General features: G+C 46.1%; 4 protein-coding genes across 5 annotated transcripts in view; 2 read left to right on the top strand and 2 right to left on the bottom strand.

Annotated features, from left to right (window-relative positions):
* The window catches only part of LOC4575961 (cation-independent mannose-6-phosphate receptor), a 96,972-nt gene extending 82,828 nt beyond the window's left edge, over positions 1-14,144 (bottom strand). The window contains exons 1-3 of the mRNA XM_001237194.4: positions 13,893-14,144; positions 10,331-12,260; positions 10,193-10,254 (exon numbers count right to left, since the gene is read on the bottom strand). Coding sequence (XP_001237195.4) covers positions 10,193-10,254; positions 10,331-12,260; positions 13,893-14,024 — 2,124 coding nt within the window. The 5' untranslated portion in view covers positions 14,025-14,144. The remainder of the gene's footprint in view (positions 1-10,192; positions 10,255-10,330; positions 12,261-13,892) is intronic.
* Positions 4,835-9,932, top strand: LOC3289806 (protein toll). Of its 2 annotated transcripts, XM_061643844.1 has the most exons (6): positions 4,898-5,362; positions 5,473-5,931; positions 5,994-6,198; positions 6,279-7,530; positions 7,599-9,081; positions 9,150-9,932. In XM_061643844.1, exons 3-6 carry the CDS (start codon positions 6,150-6,152, stop codon positions 9,648-9,650), a joined length of 3,285 nt encoding a protein of 1,094 aa, XP_061499828.1. In that variant the 5' UTR covers positions 4,898-5,362; positions 5,473-5,931; positions 5,994-6,149; the 3' UTR covers positions 9,651-9,932. The 2 variants fall into 2 exon arrangements, with proteins under 2 accessions (XP_560220.4, XP_061499828.1); XM_560220.4 differs by lacking the exons at positions 5,473-5,931; positions 5,994-6,198 and having other exon boundaries at positions 4,835-5,362.
* A 1,261-nt stretch (positions 14,145-15,405) lies between the features above and the next one.
* On the top strand, positions 15,406-16,202 carry LOC1270492 (ragulator complex protein LAMTOR3 homolog). Its single transcript, XM_309192.5, has 2 exons — positions 15,406-15,654; positions 15,746-16,202. Exons 1-2 carry the CDS (start codon positions 15,611-15,613, stop codon positions 16,074-16,076), a joined length of 375 nt encoding a protein of 124 aa, XP_309192.2. The 5' UTR covers positions 15,406-15,610; the 3' UTR covers positions 16,077-16,202.
* On the bottom strand, positions 16,138-22,800 carry LOC1270491 (dystrobrevin-1). Its single transcript, XM_061643952.1, has 6 exons — positions 22,553-22,800; positions 22,430-22,482; positions 22,169-22,360; positions 19,549-20,971; positions 18,063-19,460; positions 16,138-16,654 (listed from the first exon to the last, which is right to left on the bottom strand). Exons 4-6 carry the CDS (start codon positions 19,736-19,738, stop codon positions 16,257-16,259), a joined length of 1,986 nt encoding a protein of 661 aa, XP_061499936.1. The 5' UTR covers positions 19,739-20,971; positions 22,169-22,360; positions 22,430-22,482; positions 22,553-22,800; the 3' UTR covers positions 16,138-16,256.
* Between the last annotated feature and the right edge of the window lie 632 nt (positions 22,801-23,432).

Below are 23,432 nucleotides of genomic sequence, written 5' to 3'. Positions count from 1 at the left end.
TTCATTAAACTATTCAGTCGATCGCAGCGTACGTAAACAAAGTAAAATTAAAAACGTATCATGATAGAGGTATATTTTTCAGTAAATACAGCTCAACAATTATTTAATCGTATACTTACAAACCATCTCGATGAATAAATTAAATGTATTCCATTTCATTCCCCGCTTTGTTGATGGTGAAAAAATAATGGTCAGCGGGGAATCACTAGGAATTGTACTTAATGCATCATTTTAATATGTTTTACATTCACAATAGTTGGAGAATTGAATTTCCTTTCTTTTGGTGTACAATATGAATTATATTCTGATATAATCCGACTGATATATCCGATGAAATATAGCAAAAAACAAATTATACGCTCACTTTCACGCAAGGTCTAAAGCGACCTAAGAACATTTGCAAACGGTATTTCGTAAATCCCTTCCCCACTTCACTGTTAATACATAATTTGAATTTACAAATTACAAACACGAAATAGAATGGCAATGAAACATACATAACACTCCAACATCAAAAAGAAAAAAAAGAAATAAGCCTATCAAATAACGTTAAAAATATCTAATAAAGTAAATTTTAGCAACACATGTAATTCCATGCAATTCACATGGAACTCCTCATAACGAGTACCCCTTATAACGAGCACACATGACCTCTTAACATGACCATGTTCAACAAATACCTCTTAACAGGTTGGCTGATAAGTCCCCGGTCTAACAAAGAAAAACACATTTTTTTGTCAAAATTCGTTTTTATTATTCAACATGGTTCCCTTCAAGAGCGATACAACAATTATAACGACCTTCCAATTTTTTGATACCATTTTGGTAGTACTCCTTCGGTTTTGCCTCAAAATAGGCCTCAGTTTCGGCGATCACCTCGTCATTGCAGCCAATTTTTTTCCCTGTGAGCATCCTTTTGAGGTCTGAGAACAAGAAAAAGTCGCTGGGGGCCAGATCTGGAGAATACGGTGGGTGGGGAAGCAATTCGAAGCCCAATTCATGAATTTTTGCCTTCGTTCTCAATGACTTGTGGCACGGTGCGTTGTCTTGGTGGAACAACACAATAACAAAAGTTGCTTGACAAAAGACGCTCTGTCTCACAAACTAATTGACATACAGACGTCAAATTTTGGCACGAATCATTTGAAGGTTGGTACTATATAAAAAAAATATGCATTTAATACTAGCGGCGCCATCTATGTGTCAGACCGGGGACTTATCAGCCAACCTGTTATAACCAGCAAAATCTCACATAACATGCAAAATCATTTTTGTTCCTGGCGCGTTTTTTGGTGCCGATGTAAAATCAAGATCAAGATTGGTAAACGATGAGCATATCTTTAATTTTGATTATTGCTCAGGCAAATAAGAGCTATGATACTAATTTATTATTTAAAATTAACTATTGACAGGAGGAAAGTGTCGTGTAATTGTGTGAGGCACAAGTTTTACGTTGCTTTCTTCTCTACTCGCACAAACTAAATTTTGACGCTTTCTACACGGTTTATCACACACAAATCCACAATTTTGTGTCTCGAGCACCATTAGAGCAGACCACGATAAAAATTTAGAACAAATGTCACTTAGAAAGTGTTGCGGAAAATTATTTGGGTCGTTTAGAAGCAATGTAAAGGAAACATCTTATTTTCCAATCAGCAGCTACCAACGGCTACTTGATCCGCTAAAAATGATTTTTTTTACGTTTCTAGCCAGACTTGAATGCGAAGCGAATCCCCAACGAACATAAACTCTAGTTAAGCATTTCGAGATTATTATTTACAATGGTATCAGAAAATGCTCCAAAACATAAAAATAACCAAGCAAATCGATGAATATTTCAATAACAAATGAAGTAAGAGAAATTTTGGCTAGTTACTTACTTACTTACTTACTTACTTAGGAGGACAAGCGCAACCGCGCCATTCCCATCATCTACCAGGATCGATCAGCTCGATTCGGAGCTCCGGGCGTACCTCAAAGCAACACGTACGTCCGCTGGGATGATCCGTGTTTCTGGGATAAGCTACACTACACCATGCCCCGTAAGCGTGGTCCAAAACACGAACAGGCAACCGAACACATTCCCATGACGTCTTTAATGAAGCACCACGTGTTGCGTGACAGCAACAGTCTCGATGATGTCACCCATGCACAAACTGGCATCACAGCCCCCTCAAGAAAGCACCATGCATATCTCCAAAGATGTTACAAACTAGTCCGAATCCTCCAGACTAGACCCTGCAACAATTTTTGCCTGTTGCTCCCAGTAAGACAGTCAGTAAGAGTCTAACTATCCATCAGAACCACCGAAGAGCAGGTCCAACTATACTACTGTATGACATAAAATTAATCCTTTATGAATCTGCGTTATGCAGTTCGAGAACAAATATAATTGTTTCGATAGATGTTATTGAAGAATAATATCTTGTTATGGTCAAACGTTTTCTTCATTTACAAGTATGTAAATAGTTTGCGGGTTGCAATTATAATTAAATCTTTCATGTATTATATGTTTATTCTCATGTATTTTCACAACAACATTCGCACCTGTTTCGTTCACTAACAAGTTAACATTGGCAATAAAGCTCTGTTCCTGTAGAATCGAGTTACTTAATACAGACAGTAAAATAAACAATTTTTATTTATTCAGGAGAGACGGCTTTGCCGGATTGCTTAAAATAAACAATGTTTGACATATACAAATAAATAACATCAAAAGAACAGTATTTCATTGAAATTTTAATAACTATCTACAAAAAATGAATAAAATTGTAATGTACAGAGGAATGCAAAGACTTGTCCTTCGACGCCTTTCATTAGATTCCGTACCACCGATATATCGTCTTATCTAGCTATTTTGTCCAGTAGTGTGCAATTGGTAAGGGTCGTATATTACTTTTGTCGGTTGTTTTTCAATTCTTACTCAATTCTAACGGAAGAAAACTGAATTAGGAAAAAACATGCAAATTAAAGATTTGTTTTTCTTAGCTCATAAGCGCTATGTGGTTGCCGTAATCATCGACTATAAAACCCCAATCTACAATATCTGTTACAATGTTTCATCGGGCCTTCCTGCTCACAAATCATCTGATCTGGTAAAACCCTACTGATAATAAACAAACACAATCATAACATTTCTCAAGCAATCAATTCGGTATTTCCATTGCATCTTAAGTAGCAAAAGTAATTTCTACAGCTCTTTGGATTCCGGTGCAGAACTATACAGAATCAATCCTTCTGGTTGATTGAAGGAGTGTATTTATTTTGATCACGGCTTTTTCAGAGTTTTGTACTAAAACCCCCAATTATTTAAAAGATGGAATAGAAAGTGTGTAAATGAAATATCTAGTATAAAAAAATCTCCAGTCGACTATCAGTTTATGTTAAATTACAGTGATATGTTTTATTCCGAGAAATAATGCTAAATTTACCCGTAATGCGGCAATTTGTAGTGGTGCACATATGTTTTAGTATATTAAGATTAAAGAAAGTAAATATCGCGTATTTCAATAAATTAAAATTGTCGCATGTTTTGTCTTCCTAAACAAATAAAATTAAAAAAAAAAAGTTTTCTCTGCTTTGGTTGCAATATGGCTAATCTTCTTGTTCTTTGGCTCACAGCCGTTGTCGGTCAAGACCGTTGTCGGTATGAGTTGACAATTGTTGCACGAATCACGGCTAACTTGATTTGAATGATTTGTGGTTTGATTTGAACAGTGAAGATTGATTGCTGATGTAATATCGAATTTCTGATTAATATACACATCAAACTTTATTAATTGAATTGATGAAAATTTTGACTGTAGCTTTAGATTAATATAATAAACGCAGTGCAGATATAAACATCAAACGTCAATTTTTTGCTCATTTTTTATATTTGTCATTTTTATTATGACATATTAATATGAAATCTGTTTAGGTAACGACTTAGGTTTAAGTTTTGATTGATGAGATGTTTTTGTACCTATAATGGCACTATAAAAATAATGAGAAAAAATGATAAAATGATGCCAAACAAAATGGATTTGGGTAAATCAACTATGATTAATGATGATTTTTGTTAAAATAACAACTTTTAAAAAAGAAATAAAATTACTCTCTTTGCTTATGTGGTCCAAAGCAATCCTGAAAAATGTTGACACAAATAAAAAAAATTCCGCGACGTAACATCGTTGTATGACATGTGTGCTGCCTGTTAGCTAGTATAGCTAGTATAGTATGAAATATGCAGATCTGTTATGTTTCAAAATCAGTAATAGGCATTATTGGTGGCATAATAGGTTAAGGAATAGGCAAAAGAAACCATTAGGATCTGCAGAAGAGATCAAATGAGCGATTTTTTCATGAGCCACGATTTTATACAGGTCAAAATTAAAGCTCAAATCTCTACTAACTTTGGTTTTTCCAAATTGACCGGGAAAGTACGACTGTATAGGTAGCGGATCAGTAAAACTACCCGGTTAGGCAGCGCCAGACATTGGAATGTGATACGTAGCTACTGTTTTGGTTTGTAATAATGGCACGTGATTTTTTCCCGCCGACAAACGTGATTTGCGATACAAATCTGAGCCGTGATTGCTTGGCTTTGTTTTAGCAAGTGTAACTTTATTCCCCATAATTCTCTATACTTCCAGGAAAATGTGGCAGCGCTAGTTGAATGCCACCGTTTATTTGACACGTATTTAAGCTATCTCGTATAGCATCCAATAAGCTGCACCCGACCCGACTACTATACAGTGTGTCCGGTAAATCAATACCCCTTTTTGTTCGCTAGAAACATACACACATATAAACATAAAAGCCAATACAAAGCAGGAGTTACAGGCGCCCTACCAAGCGCGAGAGAGGACGCAACACGATGCGATATGCTCACGGATTCGCTGTGCCCTCCCTCGTCAGTACGCTCTCAGTAGCTCGCGGCAACGGACGGAGTTTCGCGGGCTAGTTGACGCAGGGCTGACGCACCACCAAAGTTTGTAATCTTAGGTTTTGTTTGTGTGCGTGAAGCAACAGTCGCGATCGTTCGATAGAAAGGGTAGACGGGTTTTGTTGTTTACACGCATTTCGCGGCCACAGACACAATAGACACTACCTGCGGATCGATCGCCTAGCGCGAGCACGCACACCCATACACATGCATCGCGTGCACGCGTCAAGGTGTTTGTGTGAAGCAAAACAGTCATCTGGGAAAGCCCCGAAAGCACGTAATTGGCACGGTGGCTAACCGCGTTGGGGAAAGGCACACGCAGAACAAAAACAAGTCGAGGCCTATTCGCGCGTTGAGCAGAGGCAGACCGGACCACGGGAACGCATTACGTCGTGCGAAGTAGTACGGCGACAGCACCACGCAGCCACCGGACAGGTAAGTCGTGTAAATGCCGCAGTGTTGTGTATTACACCTAATTTTTATGTAAAATCAGTGCTTACTAAAGTTCACCCCGGCAGCGTATGCCACATTAATTCAATCTATAGTTTTACGCATCTCGTCGCTCTTCTAACGTACTACGCCATCAGTGAAACCGGTTACCATTCGACGTACCCCACAGACGATAAGCGACGTCCGCGATCGTCCGGATGTGGTTAAGCGTGTGTGTTCGTGTGTTTATGTGTTGCTGTGCGTCAAGTGAATGCAGCCTCTCTTCTTCTCGCTCACCGACTCTACGCCATATCTCGGATCTTTGATCACTCGACTCATCAACAGCCAACATACACACTGAACCAGGGCCAAAGATCCTGACGTAGTGACATTTTTCCGCTGTACTACTATAGAGCGATAGAGGAATCACAGCCATCTTCGATTTATTGATCGACAAGATCCCGTTACGGAATGAACAATTTTGCACTGCTGTCGAAAGAATAACAGCCATGTTTTAAAATGGCAGCAGTTTCCGTTTCCATTTGCAGCTTTCAAACCACACGTCATTCAACCTAGTACGTTCCTCAAAAAGCATCCATGGAGTGCCGATGCTACTAATAGGCTGCATTAATTTCAGAACCCATTCTCATCTATGCAATCGTTTACAAATGTCCATTTATGCATCTGATTTGTGTGTGCTTGTTGGGACCGACCATGACTACTGACATTGTCTCATTACATCGACTACAGTATAGAACCACTACCACTACTACAGAATGACGACAATGCCAGAATGGTTGGCAAATATATTCATATACAAAGGAAACATACGCGTCAACCTAGTCTGCATCTAATCGTAAACCCGATCAGCAACATTATCGCTAACACCTAATACCTGTTATTCGTGTGTTGTTTTTTTCAGGATCAGGGAGAAACAATATTCACTCAACATCAACTCTACCATCCACCCCGCCATCCTCCTCGATGGGTTCCGTCTGGGTGTGCTGTCTGAGCCTGCTGGTCTTACTGACAGCACAAGTCAGCGGCAATGACTGCACCGTGGAAAAGCACTCTGACTTAGTATCGAAAGCGAAATGTCCAGGATTCAACGTTCAACTTACACTGCACACAAACCCTCGCCAGCTGGAGGTGACCTGTTCCGACAAACCCGACTTTCAACTGCTTAAAAACATCCAAAACCTACCCAACTTCAAGTTTGAAGAGCTGGCTTATCAAAACTGCCCACTCCCGGTAGGCAATCAGTCGCTCGTAGATCTGCTCTCGGCCTTTCTCGATCGCACCCAACTTTCCTCGATCCGCAGGCTTTTCTTCGTCGACAATGCTAAGCTTTCGGGACAGGTCACGCTCGATCCGCAACTATTTGCCGATCTGCCCGCACTGCAGGTGCTGTCGATGAAAAATTCTTCCCGCATGCCGCTCGACAATCCGGAACTGTTCAAGTACTTGCAGAGCCTAACGTGGATCGATCTGCGAGAAGGCGATGGTGGCAGTCGCAACTCAAAAGTGTTGCTACACACACTGACTCAGTTGACCACGCTCGAGTTGACGGAAAATGAGCTCACCACACTACCAACTGAGCTGATCACCGATTTGCCCAGCCTCGGATCACTAACGTTGTACCATAATAAGTTGGAGCGTATCGAACAGTTTGCTGACCTCCCGAATCTCACTTCACTTGATCTAACGTATAACGAGCTGGATACCCTGCAAGAGGACGTGTTTTATAAGCTGCCGAACCTTACACACCTGTTCCTCAATTCGAACAAGCTCACAAGCCTACCTTCCGGGCTGCTCAAGCGTAACACCAAGCTTATAGTGTTTCGGGCAGACAACCAGCATGGCTCCGGGCTTGTACTGGGAGATGAGCTGTTCGCAGGACTAACGATGCTTGAGGACGTCTCTGTATCAAACTGTAAATTGACAACACTGCCGGAAGGACTCTTTACCGCGGCTAGCAAGTTAACCAAACTCGACGTCAGCGACAACAAGCTTCAAAGCCTCCCGGAAAATTTATTGCGTCATTCATCCATCTTGAAGGAGCTCTATTTACAGCACAACGAGTTAATCAATATGTTGCCAGACACCCTGCTGCAGAGTACCAATAAGCTACGCATTCTCAACCTTGGTCATAACAAACTAACAACATTGAGCAAGTAAGATCAAGTCACATGTTATTGTATTCGAATTTGTTTCCAATATTTGTCTTTTTATCTTTTTGCAGATATCTACTGGATTCTAAAAACTCTTTGGAGGAGTTGCATCTTGAATATAACCAGCTCTATATGATCGATAGGGATGCGTTCATATCTCAGGCACAGTCACTAAAAATGCTCAATCTTAGCCACAACCAAGTGGCACTGCATGTAAATGGTACAGATGTATTTTACCTCGACGGTAAAACATATTATATATCCCAGACACCGTTCTACATCCTGGCTCAATTGACCGACCTGGACCTTTCGTACAACGCCATTATCAAAATATTTGGAGACTTTAAAGGCTTCATGGGAAACCTTCAATCTCTAGACCTGTCGCATAACTTAATCATGAACATTAGCGATAAAGATTTTTCATTTCTGTCGCCTAAAATTGAAAAGGTCAATTTGGAATCAAACCGGATTACCATGTTCACTTTCAATGACAGTAAAAAATCTACCTTCAGTAATAGATCTATAAATACTCCAAGACAAATCCTTCTTGCAGATAATTCACTCAACTGTGACTGTATTTCCTCGTCGCTAGTAACTTATCTTCAAGATCAATTGAATGCCGGTAAATTCGTCCCGCTAAAGGGACTTCATTGCGCTCAGCCTCCCGAGCTGCTTGGACGTAAACCGCAAGACCTGTCCCTCGAGGATCTGCTATGTAAAATTGATGTATCCTCTGGTTTCTGTCCGACCGAGTGCAAATGCTACAAACGAGCCGTAGATCAGGGTGCTATTGTAAACTGCACCGCTGCTAATCTAACCCGAGTGCCTGTTATCAAAAGCCCCTCGATCGTCGGTCGAAATATGATCGAGCTGTATCTGGAGCAGAATATGATAAAGGAGCTATCCAACGTGGGTGAAGGGTGGAATACCATTCGCCGACTTAACATAGCAAACAACAGCTTCACCACTCTGCCTGGAGATAGTTTGCCCGAACAGCTCGAGCTTCTCGATGTCTCTGGCAATCAATTGACCGAGGTCGACGCAGCCTTCATAATCAAGCTGAATCATACCGCTCTCCGAAACATCAGCCTGTCAGCGAATCCTTGGGATTGCCACTGTGAAAATCCACTGCTTGCGTTCGCCGTCGATAATGCAGCACGCATTACTGGCTACTCTACCCTCCAGTGCTCCGACGGTCAACCGATCAACTCGGCTACACTAAATGATCTGTGTGCTTGGCCGACAACGCTTAAATTTTATATCAGCGCGGCAGTTTCACTGGTACTTGCTGCCTGCTTACTCGCCATCTGGTTGTACATGAAATACAGCCTGGAGATCAAAGTGTGGCTCTTCAAGCATAACTTGCTGCAGTGGTTGGTCACGGAGGAGCAAATCGATATGGATAAGCGATACGATGCATTCATTTCATACTCGCACAAGGATGAGGAGTTCGTCACAGACCAGCTGTTACCGAGGCTTGAGAGCGAAGAGCTCAACTTCAAAATCTGCTGGCACGTGCGTGACTTTATGCCGGGCGAGATGATTGCCACCCAGGTTAGTGACAAACGGCGTTTTCTATTCATCTATAATCATAATATTAATCAATTCAATTCTTCTTCCAGATAACGAAAGCGGTCGAGGATTCACGACGCACCATTATCATCCTCTCGCTCAACTACCTCGAGTCTGTGTGGGGTCAGATGGAGTTTAACACTGCGTACTTACAGTCGTTGGAGGACAAGCGCAACCGCGTCATTCCCATCATCTACCAGGATATTGGCGATATCGATCAGCTCGATCCGGAGCTCCGGGCATACCTCAAAACCAACACGTACGTCCGCTGGGACGATCCGTGGTTCTGGGACAAGCTGCACTACGCCATGCCCCACAAGCGCCGGCCGAAGGGTGTGCAGGCAACCGACAACATGCGCATGGCGTCCGTGGACAAACTAAATCTACTGAAAGCACCGGCCATCATGACACCGGCGTCATCCGAAACCACACCGCCTGTCGAACATGCCGAAAAGGGCATTGCGCACGACGGTCCACTAGGTTGCTATGGTGACCCTTCTAAAACTTCTACGATGCCGCCATTCATCATCAGCAATGGCATGTCCAACTAGTGCTTACTTTTCCCTATTTTCAAGGGTGTTGCGTCCAATCAACAAAAGAACATTACTTTTGTGCAGCTAATTTACGGCATCTTATTCTTACAACTTGACTAGCATACAGCAAAATGATATTGGACGGAGACAAAATCTCATTATGAAATATGGAGGACTAATGAAATGTTTTTTTTTTTGTAAATAGGTGCTATAACTCACAACCCTGCTGGCATCTAATAAATAGTGATAACTTTTTTTTTACTTAATCTTTATACTTTTTTTTAGTAATAAAAGAAATCCTAAGAGACGGAATTGTCTCGATAAGTAAGGAAACCGGAAAAATGTATATCCTAAAAGATGAGATTTGTTGTAAAGTTGAAGAATTTGTTTTCCAGTGAAACATTGGCAATATCGGTTAGTTTCGAGTATGGAAAACGTTGTTTTGTAATAATAATGTGTACAATAAAAAGTTACAAATATACAATTTTGCCCCATTAAAAAAATATAATGTGCGATCTTCGTACAGACAAAACAATTTTCATCACCGTTCAGGTACTTACCGCTGCACGGTCTAATGGACTGTCTGGTGCACATACGACAGTTACGTTGAAGGTTTTTACACCTAAAAAAAGACCCCAAATCATTAGAACAAACGAACAAACACACTTAAGACCTTTAGTGAGTGAGTTAGAACCTACCGTTAGTGTGGCTACAGTTGACCGCGTCTGGCACCGTATAGTGCAGATTAAGAGCTCCGGCCCTATAGTCCACGCTGGCCGTGGGCCGTTTGTCGCACGGCGAGAGATCCTCCAGCACGGTATCCAAACGGATCCAGCTGCCGGTTGCGGCATTGTGGACGCTGCAGTTGCCCTGCTCGAACGGTACCGCCCGCTCCGGTGGACATATGATGGCCGTTGCCCAATCGAACCGATAGTGGCAGCCGTGCTCGATCTCGAGCAGTACCGGCGTACCACGGCCAGCCGTCGGCTGACAGCGGAACTCCACCGTGGAGGAAAGGTTCGTGACCGGATCCTGCGGGCACGGATCGCCCCGCAGGTACTTCATCAGCACGGTGTCGCCCGCCACCACGAGCGACACGTCCGGAAAGCCGAGCGTCGTTTCGTTGCGTGCCGTGACGCCGTCGAACGTTGCCTCGCATGCGGCCGCCCCGCCCCGGCAGCTCAACCCATACTGCGGCACGAGCGGGCGGCAGACGTTGAGGAAGTAGCGGCGACCGTGCGCCTCTCCACCCCGTGCCTCGTAGTTACGCGTCGAGTCGACGAGCGGCGTTAGGTCGACGTACTGATCGATGGTCGACTCGTTGTACGCGCCGCAAGCCATCAGAGCCGGTTCGCACACCAGCACCGTCTCGAAGTGCACCACCAGCTGGCAGTCGCCGTTCTCTACGACGGTCGGCGGCACGACCACACCGGTGCGGCCACCCTCCACCGGGTCCGTTTCGCAGATAAACTCGAGCCGCGTCTCCCAGCGCCGGCCGCTGGTTGCGTCGCACACGGCGCCCGAACGGTACAGCAGGTAGGGAGCACCGGTCGTTTCGTATTGCAGCTCGGACGCGATCGCTCCCAGCCCGACGGACTGCTTGGCACTCACCTCGCATGCGCCCGCATCGAGCGGACAGCGGCTGGACGCCGGTATGTGGCAAACGCCCAGCTCGTACGTCCGATTGTCCCGCGAGGTCAGCGTGTAGGTGCGGTTCGCCAGCAGGCCCAAATCGTACCGCGTGCCGGTGATCGGATTCGTCACCGAGCAGGGCCGCGTGTCCCGGCAGGCGAGTGGCGTACGCCAGAGGAACTCGTGCGTACAGTTCCCCTTCAGTCCACGATACACCGGCACCGTCTCGAGCCCGTCCTCCCGGCCGCACTCAAACACAATCAGCGAGTTCGGGCAGCCGGTTGCGGACTTGGAGCGCATCTCCATCACCAGCCGACCGGTGGACGTGTCCACTTTCGGGTCCGCCACCGCCTGGCCGTAGTCCTGGTACTCGGTTCCATTCACCCGGCACACGCCCGTCCCCGGCGGGCACATGGTCAGGTGACCGTAGCGCACCGGTTTGCACACGGACAGCACGAACCGGGACCCGTCCGGGAGCGGTATCTCGTGGTTCGCACCGGCCAGCGGTAGCAGATTGAACGCGTGCCGATCGGTACCGTCCCGCACCGTGCACCGGTTGTTCGCGAGCCCGGTCGGCAGCGGCTGGCAGGCGAGCGGCGTATCCCAGAAGATGAAGTACCGGCACTGGTCGGGCGTGTGCGGGATGACACGCAAATCCTCCGGCGTGTGCTCGTAGCTGCACAGCAGTATGATGTCCAGCGTGTAGTGGCTGCCGTTGCCGCACGGCTCGCCGGTGAAGGAAAACTGGAACCGGCCGTCATTCAGCTGCAGGCGGGGCTCGTACCCGAGCGTTATCTTGCGACCGGCGCGCATCAGGTAGGCGCGCGGCTCAGTACGGTTCACCGGCTGGCGCTCGTCGTCGCACACGTTAAAGAAGAACCGCTCGCCACTCTCCTCGGACGTCACGTGGTGGTTCAGGTCCGAGCTGAGCGCATTAAAATCGAACGTTACATTGTAGAGCGGATCCCGGACGATGCAATCGGTTCCATTCACCAGCTGCCAATGGATGGAGGGAGAAGAGAAGAGAAGATGCATTTTTTAAAGTGGTATTATTTAAGGAAATTATGTTTGAGAGTTAACAAATATTAAACGGTCTTCTTCTTCTTCTACTATTTGTTGGCGGCGCTACGACCTACGCGGTTCCCTGCCAGACTGTATAGGCTTTCAAAACACAATTAGTGCCACGCAGCCGGATTCCTTGCTACGGTTGGACGGTCCATATGAGGCTTGAACCGACACGGGCATGTTGTTAAGTCGTGCGAGCTGACGACTTGTACCGATGGGACCACCCAAAAAAAGACACTCAAAATACAAGCTTTGGATATTGGATAGCCTTTGCACTAGCGATCGGAGCTCGGAATCGGACCTTCCCAATTTCGATTCCATGTTCGGAATCAATTTCGGAGCCGATTCCAAACGTATTCCGATTCCGGAGCCGATTCTGGAGTCGATTCAGAGCCAATTTCAGAGTCGGCTTTCCGCGATCAGAATCGGCTTCGGAATCGGAATTGACCTGGGAATCGAAATTTGCCCCGGTAACGAAATCAAGATGGACTCCAGAAACTCCAGAGTAAGAATCAGTTATTCCGAATCATCAGAATTGAAATAAGAAGTTTCAGAAACGAAATTTGTCCGGGAATCTCCATGAAAATGAATCTTCAACAAGTATATTTTGCGGTTTTATTTTATTTATTTGCGGCTATCAATACTTAGCATCATTGGACCAAAACATCTATTCGTTCGGAGCTAATTCCGATTCTGGAGCCGATTTTGATTCCGGAACTGATTCCGATTTCAGGACCAATTCCGAAGCCGATTCCAATTCCGGAACCGATTCCAAATCCAGAGCCGATTCCGATTTCGGAGCCGATTTTGATTCCGGAACCGAATCCAATTTTTGAACCAATTATTAAACCGATTCCAATTCTGAAGCCGATTCCAAATTCGGAACCAATTTCGCAGCCGATTCCGGAAACTGATTCCGGACCTACAATCCGGAATCGATTCCAGAAAACTTTGGAGCTAACTGGAATCGATTCCGACAAACACTTCGGTTCATCACTACTCTGCACCTACTGCCAATGATTAGTACTTCGATCCTGGGCGATGTTATTAAACAAACATCGGCTTATTATGAGTGTTTGGTAAGATGTTAGAAATTGTATCGTGCTGCCTGAACATTCACACTCATCACGCGCCTAAGAACACACCACTAACAGGTGTTCGCGCGTTGTTTGCGCGGCGCCTTTTGCGCGCTATCTGTGTCGTTGGTGTCAAATTGGCCTCTGGCGAGGGGTGACACCGTGTCGGCGTTAATGCTTATCTGGCAAATACGATAGCCCTGTGCGATCTGTGAATGCAATCCCGCTGGCTAAGCACTACGGGGAACGTAATGACCGGCGCTGACCGTGAAGCCATCAAGCCGATCCGGCAGCTTCAGTCCTAAAACGTAGAAAGCAGTTTCATAAAACAATCTACGGCCGAGTGGTGGTTGCTTGGTACGGGGCTACGACCAACAAGGTGTTACCATATCCAATGAGTCTTTTGCGGCCGCTTCCTAGCAAAGGCTTGTTGATGGTTGTTTTGAATCGTTGGACAACAGTTCCTGGGAGTGATGGGTTCACCTACCAGTTTTGATTGTGCTGCCGTTGCCATCAGCAGCTGCAGCAGCAGCACGGCCGTGCTGCCGATCGATTGCATGGCCGCTGTGCGACGGCGAGACGATGCCATGCCGTTTGATTTCCACGTCGAATTTCCCATTTTCGCTTACGCGCAAAAACGGAACACACACTTGTACGGATTCGCTGCTATTTGCTGCACAATTCGATGCTGTTCACACACACACACGCAGATACCCGAATTGTTGATAGAGCGTTGGGGTTTTTTTTGTACACAATCCTTTTTTAGGTCAAAACTCAGAATAGATGCATTTCTTTGTGCGCACCAACTGCCTGTGACACCTGCTTACACACTGGCTCTCGTTGTCATGGGGCAGGGAAATGCGTTCTGGTCGCCGATAAAGGTATTTTCTTATCACAAAGCGAACACGCACACCTTTCTTTGTGGAGCAAGGGAGGGTATTTTAGCACCTGTTCTCACATACACACACTTGAGTCGTGCTGGCGGCTTGACTTGTTGTTTTTTTTTTTTTTCAAGTTTATGCGAAAAAGCGAATTGTTTTTGTTTTGCCTAATGCCGTCCACCCCCTGGGGTCGGGTGGTGTGCAGTGCTGCAAACCAAACACAAACAAACCCGAATTTTCCCAACGATACGTCGCGTGCAATCGAGTTCACCCTCTGGCTCTCCTTCCTTTTCTGTATTACACTGGTCTTTTTGCTGACAAATTTCCCAAGTACAAAAAATATGGAAAAAAAACAACCTCGTCACTCTACGGAAAGTGGTCTCAGCTGTTTTGCGTGTTGCAAGCAATCCGCAGCACGCAACGGTCAAATCGAGAGTCGAACAAGGGCGCTTCTTGTTTTGCGCCGGTGGAAAATCATAAACACGCGCACACTGGCACACACACATGCACTCGCACACAAACACACACTCGTTGCGTCGCTTCGAGTCAGCTGGATCAGATGCGGGAGAAGTAAACAAGTGTGTTTGGCTCTGTTCGCGCCCACTGTACGTCTGATTGTGTGCATTCACATGATCTGTCTGCTAGACACGACGGTCCGCTGCCGAAGACCGACGATGACTCAGCGCCGTCGTGACCGCAGGAAAAAGAAACAACAAAAAACGCCACTAAAAATGAGCAAATCACGTCACCCAACGTCCTTAGCCCATGTATGTGTGTGGGTGGATGGGGAGGGTATGATTTTCCGCTTTAATTTCCCGTTCTGTTATCAATTTCTGGGCGATGTTTACGGTTTTCGCTTGCTTCGAGACGACCCGCTTGCCTTCAGCTTACGGCTATAGGGGTGAAAGAGACGGAGAGACGCCGAGCTGTCAAAATCAGCCGTCGGGCATGCGCTCGGTTGTGGCGTTTGTTTACAGTGCGCCGTACACACGGGGCCATATTTTCGAAGAAAAAGAAAAACTCATAAATTGGCACCGTTTAATAAAGAACAATTCTTTCTTTTTAAAATAAAAAGTGGCCCAAGGGGCAGTGAGCGACAAACGGCAGGGCTGCACATACGCAATATGGTTGCCGTGGAGAAATGACGCTGCGAGCTGTCATAAGTGTGTGTATTTTCTTATCAAAACGTAATCTGTTTGGCGGTTAGAAGAGGAGGGCAAAACTTTACGGAAAAGGGCAAAAAACACACACACCAACACACTTGCAAACGCAACCTCTCCGCATTCGAAAGGGCTCCGAAGTTCCGAAAGACGAAGCCTCCAGCATGACGGACGATGTGAAGCGGTTTTTCCACAACATCCGGAAACGGTAAGGACCTGCCAGTTTCTGTTCCACTCCCAATGATGGTTCTTGAACATTCTTGCTTCCCTTGCCCTCCTATCACCCTTCCTGCCGCCAGTGTTGCCGGGCTGAACTGTATCATCATCACCGACCGGGACGGCGTGCCGCTGATGAAGGTGGGCGACGACAAATCGCTCGGCATGATCATGAAGCCATCGTTCCACACCACCTTCACGATGGCGACGGAGCAGTCGAACAAGCTCGGACTGGGCCGTAACCGGAACATCATCTCCGTCTACACCGGCTACCAGGTGGTGCAGATGAACAAGCTGCCCCTGCTCGTCACGTTCATCGGCACGGAAAGCTGCAACATCGGCCACATACTGGCCCTGGACCAGCAGATCGAGCTGGTGCTGGACGAGGTGAAGGTGGCCGTTACGGAAACGTGAAGGCCTCTCCCCGGTCGTGCGCGTTCGTCACGCTTCGAGCTTCGAGTGCAACTCCCAAATGTGCCGTCAGAGGATAAAAGTTTATTCACAAATCGATTAAAACAAAATAGTTCTCTTTTCACTTAACTAATGTGACCTCTTGTGTGTTTGTGTGTCTGTGCGTGGGTGAGTTTTTCTTTTTTAGACGACCGGAAGCAAGGACAGCGCTGATGACGGTGGTGACGGCGGCGACTGCTGGGCCCGTTTCTGCTCCTCCTCGGCGATGATGCGGTCGAGCGCCTTCTCGATCTGCTGCGTCGAACGGGCCAGCTCGGTGTTGTCGCTGTACGAGTCGTCCACGATTTCGCGCACCTTCAGCAGCAGGTCCCGGAAGTTGGCCATCTGCGTGTCCATCTTGAGCCGATCGATGCGGCAGGACAGCTCGTCCCGCTTTGGTGGCAGCGGCCGCTCGCCCGACAGGGGTTCTTTCGCGTCCGTTTCGCCGGCCTGGGCACGGTCGAGCTCGATGTGGAACCAGGTGCTGATGTCCCGCACGGACAGTTCCGTCTTTTCCATTATCCGCGAGCGTCCCATCGATTCTGCAAGAAACGACCAAAGGCCATTAAAACAATCCATTTGCACAGAGCCATGCCCGCTGGTGCAAAAGGCAGACCACGTAAAAAGGTGCCTGGATACAGGGATTTCCATGTCTGTTGCGAATGTTAACATTGTTTTTCACCGCATACAAAATGTTATTGCACATGGATCAGATGTTTGCTTTCCATCATAATAATATTTAATTTCTTCAGCATGATTGTCAACACTTCAACGGGCTGCTGCCATAATTTTTTCACCGGAATTCGAAGCCGGATCTCGTCACCAGTGCTTCAAAATGTTATGATTATCACGAGATGTTTACCAACAAAAATAGTAAACATACCCGTGGTAGCTTGATGCTCATTGCTGATACTCAATGAAAGTGCGTCATGACATGTCGAACGCGACATGCAAGTGCTTCAGTTAACAGCGATACTCTGACTCACAAGATAAGCTTAATGCCGTCACAAGCATATTCATGACTTCTTCTGGCTGTGAACAATGCTACCAAATGCCACTGTTTTTGTCACCAACATTCATGACTGAAACGAAGCTCAAATTAGCTCACGTACACAACTGAGAAAATCAGAGGTGAGACTCAAAAAGTTGGTGGACCAATCACATGCTTGGTGACATTTTTTTGTAGCACCCAACTCTTGGTCACCCACTTTTTCATGACATTTTCTATCGGTGATAATCATGACATTCTGGGAATATACTTGGCGTGTGGTTCCAAGCAACCAAATGAGCATGCTTCCTCGCTATGTCTGGTGTGATGGTATGTCGGGTTAAACAGAGGGAGAAACCATACTCATTTTGTTGCTTCTAACAAATCGCAAGCACCGCATATCTCCCATGACTATCATGATGATCACTGACATAAAATGTCGCGACCAAGTAATTGATCAAGAGTTAGTTGCACACAATGTCACCAAGCATGTGATGATCGCACCAACTGTTTGAGTCTCACCTCTGATCGTCACAGTAGAGCTTGTGACGCTGACATACTTTTGTTTCAGCCGGAATTTATCGTGACTATGGCAGTTACTTTTTGCAGAAATGATCACAGTAAAAAAAGTCATGGCATACTGAATGACCTAGCACTGACCGCAAAAGTGCCATTGATCACAATTGAGTGTGTTATCACAATTGAGTACATGACGCTGATATGGATTTTGTTTCATTTCGATTTTTTTATGACATTGACAGCGACATTTTGTAGCACTGCTCATCATCCATTGACAGGTGAAGTGTTGAAAATCATGCTGAAGAAATTAAAAATTATTATAATTGAAATGGAATATCACAGTGATGTGGAATAACTTCTTGCACGCGGAGAAAAACAATGTGTACATTCGAAAGTGACTTGGAAAACCCTGTAAGGGGGAATAATGAGAATGGGCCACTTACTTTCTCTCTCCACTTCACTGGAACAATTGGCTGTTAGTGACGCTGCCTGGCGGTACGGTGTGCTAGAGCACTGGGGAAGTCCTTGCCCTAGCTGCGCCCCGACATCCTTGAGCTGCGCCAAACCCTCCGCCACCTGTGCCACGTACTGCTCGAACAGGGCGCGCAGTTCATCGGCCGTCGGCGAACCGCCCTCCTCCCCTCGTTTGGCCAGCCGGGTACGGGTCGCTTCGTGCCGCTCCTCGAGCGTCTCCAGCGTGGCCGCTAGCCGTGCCAGCACATTCTTCTGCTGCGTATTGTTAAATGCCCCGTACTCCACGCTGCTGAACAGGCTCATATTGCGCTTGAGCGTGCTGCTAATGATCGACTCGCGGCGCTGCGCCGTACCGCGCCGCTCGCCGCCCGCATCCGGCTCACCGGCCAGCGCTTCCTCGCTCTGTCCCAGATCGACCGCCTTCGTGTCGATCAGCTTCGCTTCCAGATTCTCGTACGTCGAGGGCGCACTGGGCAGGCCATCGTTGCCACCGCCGGCCACCGCCGCACGGCTGCCAGTAGAGGCCCCACTGGCCCCTCCCGTCGCCGTCACCCGCAACCAGCGCCACACCTTGTCTGCCCAGGCGGTGCAGCGCGAACCGGTCTCGCCCTCGCCGGCACTGATTTCGTACATCTTGTGCGCCATGCTGTGCCGCTTGCTGCTGTAGCCGGCGGTGAAGCAATCGAGACAGAGGGACACGTGCCGGCAGCGCTGGCACTTGAAGCGCAGGCCCCGGATCGGGGCCCGGCAACCGTAGCACGGCATGCCGTGGGTGATGTGTTCCGTGTCGTGTAGCCGCTTGCAGAGCGTGACCACGTTCGCGTAGTACGAGAAGAGCGAGGAGAGCTTCCACAGGCAGCAGAACTGGTACTCGGTCAGCCCGACCAGCCCAGGGTAATTGGCGAAACATTCGCCGGTGATTTGCTGCACCATCGACGGCCGTAGGTGGTCCGGCTCGCCGAGAAACGTCAGCACCTTGGACAGGACGGTCAGCATCGCCTCGAACCGGTGGCGCGACACGCACAGGTTGTGGTCGCTGGTCAGCCGGAAGTGCTCCCACACCAGCTGGCCGTGGGTGGCGTGATCGCACAGCAGCAGAAACGCTTGCCGCAACTCGAGCACCGACACGGGCGTGGTGCGCTTCGGGTCGAACACGGCCCAGAGGAAGCCGGCCAGCAGGGCGCTGGCAGCGTCCAGGTTTGGGCGGGCCGGCAGCTCATCGAAGTAGCCCATCCGGGCGGCCGCAAAGTAAACGTCGTGCACCACGCTCGCCAGCTGGCCCGGCTTGATCGACGGCGCACTGTCGATCAGGTTCAGCTGGTGGCGGTTCAGGATCGAATGCACCATCTCGAACGGAATGTACGATGCTACGTAGCGCGGGGGGAAGGGAGGGAGAGTGAAAACACAGCAATTAGCACGGCGAGCAAACGCAACCAGCGCAATATGTGTACTCACTGTGCAGGGCTTTCTGGAGGGCGTGTAGCTTCCCAGCGCAACGGTACGTGCTGTAGCGGGCGCCAGCATACTTTTCGTTGATTGTCAGTAAAATGAACAGCAGGTTCGGGTTGTCCTGCTCCGTCTTGCCGTTGTACCGGTTCCGGTACACCAGGTAGCCTCTCTCGTCGATCTGCTGATCGTACATCATGTTGCTTCTGCTACACTGGGCATTAACTTTCTTTCGGCACACACACGGAAAACACAATTTTTTTTATTTTCTTTCTGGTATCGGGAACAACAAATAAGTGTTTTGCGCTTTTTAGTTCGGCTTTTCTTCCTTAAACCTCGTCAAACACCTACGATTGGGAAATCGTTGCGGAAACCTCCCGAGACGCCGCTTCCCTAGCTTTGCTTTCCAACTGTCAGCTCCGGTCAAAACAAAATCACTTTTCCGTTTGGGCTCGAGATTTCAAACAAATCTGCTCGCGTACACGCTTCGGAAGCGCTCTCTGGTAGTCGTTCCCGGAACCGTCCTTTGTTCAGTTTTGTTTATGCGTGGGTTACATACAGTGTTACATTCACTTTACAACGCCCATCCCTTTTACAACCCATCGAAATGTGTCCATTCTTGTTGTAGAAAATGTGATAACCACATTTTGATAACCAAGAAAAAAAAATGGAGTGCATTAAATAAAATGCATACTTTTATTGTTCTCAAAAACGGTCATAAAAAAGGCATCAATAACCGGCACGTTTAAACCATGCTATTAAAAATAGCCGTGTTCACCTTATCCTCAATCGTAAAAAGGAATAATTTCCACCTTTTCTTTTTAAAAATGGATCGTTTTTGGTCGATTTTAAATTATCAACCCGCCGATCAATCTGTATTTATCACCAATTCCAAGAAGTTGCGTTCGTTTACCCGAGACTAGCAAGTAACAAACCCGGGAAGTAAACGAAACATGTCAGGGCAAAAACCCGGTTTTTGCGAGCTCACCAGCGCTCCAAAAGCGAGGATTTTTCGAACTCTGGCGAGGTTTTTTGAAAGGCGTTGTGTGGATTTTTGAGGATTCAAGTAGATCGCCAGCGAAAAAGTTCGCGCTGGTCTGCGAGTGTTTTACAAAATTTAATGGCCACAAAAATAAATACACTTCACCACTCCTCCTCTTTAACCCCCCGGGCTCCTTCATTTCATGTTTATGTGCCATATTTACATCTTCGCTCCGTTGCCTCAGTTTCCTCGTACATGTTACGCTGTTGAATCTGCTGATCTGGTGATGGCCTTTTATGTACAGTATTCATTTGCTGTCGACCTTGACGCTGAGGGAATTGGGCGAAGCCCTCGCCCTTAACCTTTTAACGATCCTTTTATTAATGTATTTTTTTCCGTGCCCCATCTGACGAGGCCATTCGCGTGCTATACCGTTTGATGGTTCCGAAGCTATATCGAACAAGCATAGGTGTAGGTGAAACTCAAATGAGTAAAACAAATTGAACATGTTTCTTGCATAATCAACATTCTTAACTGTGTTCTCCATCTATGAAAGTACAGGCGGTCCCCGAGATACACGGTACCTCTTATACGCGGATTCGGAGATACGCGGTTTTCTAAATTTGACAATTCTTTGAGCAAATTGTACTGATTTGACACATCAATTGCAAATTGCCAAATAATTTCCGTTTTGATCGAATTTTAAAAACTTTTTCAAAAGGTTTAAAACAGTTATATTCAGTCAGAATCATATCAAATAGTTCATAAAGTGACTAAAACCGCCCCCTACTTGCAAAATTACACGAAAATTTGTGATATTTTAGCTGGAAATCACGAGATTCGACTTACGCGGAAATTCGAGATACGCGGTATTTTGCGGCCGTTTTCGGTCCCCATTAACCGTGTATCTCGGGGACCGCCTGTAATATGTGATATTTCAAAGAGCGTTTCTACCAAAGTGGGTTCATTATACAGGTGGGCTTATCCCGAACAATTAGACAGCCGTGCTGTAGAAAAATGAAAACGAAATGACAGGAGGGGATTCGATCATTTGTTGATGTATGCGTGTGAATTCCAATGGCTGTTTTGGTTGATGTGTCGTAGTGTAGGTGAAAAACTACGTATCACAATCGAATCCCCTCCTGTCATTCGTTCGTCCAATATGGCCTTCCCGCCAAACCTATAAGCCCACCTAGTCCCTATACCCACTTTGGTTTCTACATACACCGAGAATGCAGCTGAGAAAATAACTGACAGCATGCTTTGACAGCGTCTGACAGCATTTTCGGTGAGAGAATTCTCCTCGGCATGCAAAGAACGATGGAGCTGAGAAAAAATTGAATTGGCAGTTTATAGCGATCGATCAATTATAGTTTGCATTTTTGCTGTCTAATAATCGTAGATACATTATTAAAAAGTAAAAGAAACTTTTTTGACTTCATTTTAGCGATTAAAATGGATTTTTTCAACATCATTTTAAAAGTCTCATCTCGACGCTTTTCAGAGCTTCTACACACACCAGCGTGGGAAACCGGTTGTCAATTCTCTCACAGCCATCTCACATTTACTTTTTACATGGCAAGACATTTTACTCCTCACGGAACACGTAGCACAGTACTTACACAACATATTTGCCATGGCTCTTACCTGATCGTTACTTGATCGTTAACTAGCTGCTTTCCCTTGATGTGCATATCAGTGCATGAGGGTTTGAGAACATGCGAGCACTGATGCCCACAGTTAACCATCCCAGATCGTCATTCCACAAAAACATTCTACGGTAGTGTCGCAATGCCGTTTTATGTTGCTACACCTTTATCGATGCCGATGTATAGTTGTCTACAAAGTAGAAATTAAACAAATCGAAAGTAACGCAAACTATAGCACTGCCGAGCAATCACAACATACTTGCCCTCTTGCAAATCATCTCCTACAGCAGCACAGCAGCTCATTTTGTTTATCTGCAAGGTGAAGAAGAGCACACCTTGTTAATCTAATGCTTAAAATCAAGGAAAAAAAAAAACAATTTACCCGACGCCGGATGTTTTGCCTGGTCACATTTTCGCGCTGCCGCGGGCGTGCAGCCTCTTTGAACGACGATTATATGCGTTGCACGCCAAACCTACGGTCCTTACCCATTAATATTAGCAACATTTACACTAAACTACAGTCGATTTCGATGCAAATTATCAACAAAATTCTGCACTCCAGATTTACATCAACCAACGAGTATGTTTACATATAACATGCGTCCACATGCGCGAAAGAGATGGCATGACACAACATTGTACAGGCGGTCCCCGAGATACACGGTACCTCTTATACGCGGATTTGGAGGTACGCGGTTTTCTAAATTTGACAGTTCTTTGAGCAAATTGTACTGATTTGACACATCCATTGTGAAATACCAAATAATTTCCGTATTGATCGAATGTAAAATACCATTTAAAAAGGTTTAAAACTGTTCAATTCATTAGAAACATATCAAATAATTTGGTGGCTAAAATCATCCTCTACTTGCAAAATTACACGAAGATTAATGATATTTTGGCTGAAAATTACGAGATTCGACTTAGGCCCGTGTCTGTGCTCCATCGGATGCGATTTTATCGGAAGGCCTGTCAAAATTTTATATGGGATTTGACGGATAACGTCGGACGTGCGATTTCGTCGTACGACGGAATCAAAAATTTTTGATTTCGTCGGACGCCGCATCCGATTTTATCTGTCAAACTAAATGTGTGGTGTTTTGTAGGAACAATCTCAACTTAATTTTTCATAATCGTTATATTATTAAAATCATCCAAATAATCGCAATATTATACGAAAAAGCGTTTGACAGCACGTGCGATAAAATCGCATGCGATGGAGCACAGACACGGGCCTTACGCGGAAATTAGAGATACGCGGT

The sequence above is a fragment of the Anopheles gambiae genome, chromosome X, assembly GCF_943734735.2.
Source record: "Anopheles gambiae chromosome X, idAnoGambNW_F1_1, whole genome shotgun sequence".
In the NCBI taxonomy this organism is placed as follows: Eukaryota; Metazoa; Arthropoda; class Insecta; order Diptera; family Culicidae; genus Anopheles; species Anopheles gambiae.
This window is presented reverse-complemented; position numbering and strand designations above follow the sequence as displayed.

Bases quoted from the DNA above. Each gene is read 5' to 3' on its own strand.
- LOC1270491 (XM_061643952.1), bottom strand. From the start codon at position 19,738: ATGATGTACGATCAGCAGATCGACGAGAGAGGCTACCTGGTGTACCGG. The intron at 19,461-19,548 runs GTGAGTACACAT...CGCGCTACGTAG, and splicing joins CCTCCAGAAAGCCCTGCACA to CATCGTACATTCCGTTCGAG. The intron at 16,655-18,062 runs GTAAGTGGCCCA...CGTTTCTTGCAG, and splicing joins CAGTGAAGTGGAGAGAGAAA to AATCGATGGGACGCTCGCGG.
- LOC1270492 (XM_309192.5), top strand. From the start codon at position 15,611: ATGACGGACGATGTGAAGCGGTTTTTCCACAACATCCGGAAACG. The intron at 15,655-15,745 runs GTAAGGACCTGC...TCCTGCCGCCAG, and splicing joins TTCCACAACATCCGGAAACG to TGTTGCCGGGCTGAACTGTA.
- LOC3289806 (XM_061643844.1), top strand. From the start codon at position 6,150: ATGGTTGGCAAATATATTCATATACAAAGGAAACATACGCGTCAACCT. The intron at 7,531-7,598 runs GTAAGATCAAGT...ATCTTTTTGCAG, and splicing joins AAACTAACAACATTGAGCAA to ATATCTACTGGATTCTAAAA. The intron at 9,082-9,149 runs GTTAGTGACAAA...TTCTTCTTCCAG, and splicing joins GCGAGATGATTGCCACCCAG to ATAACGAAAGCGGTCGAGGA.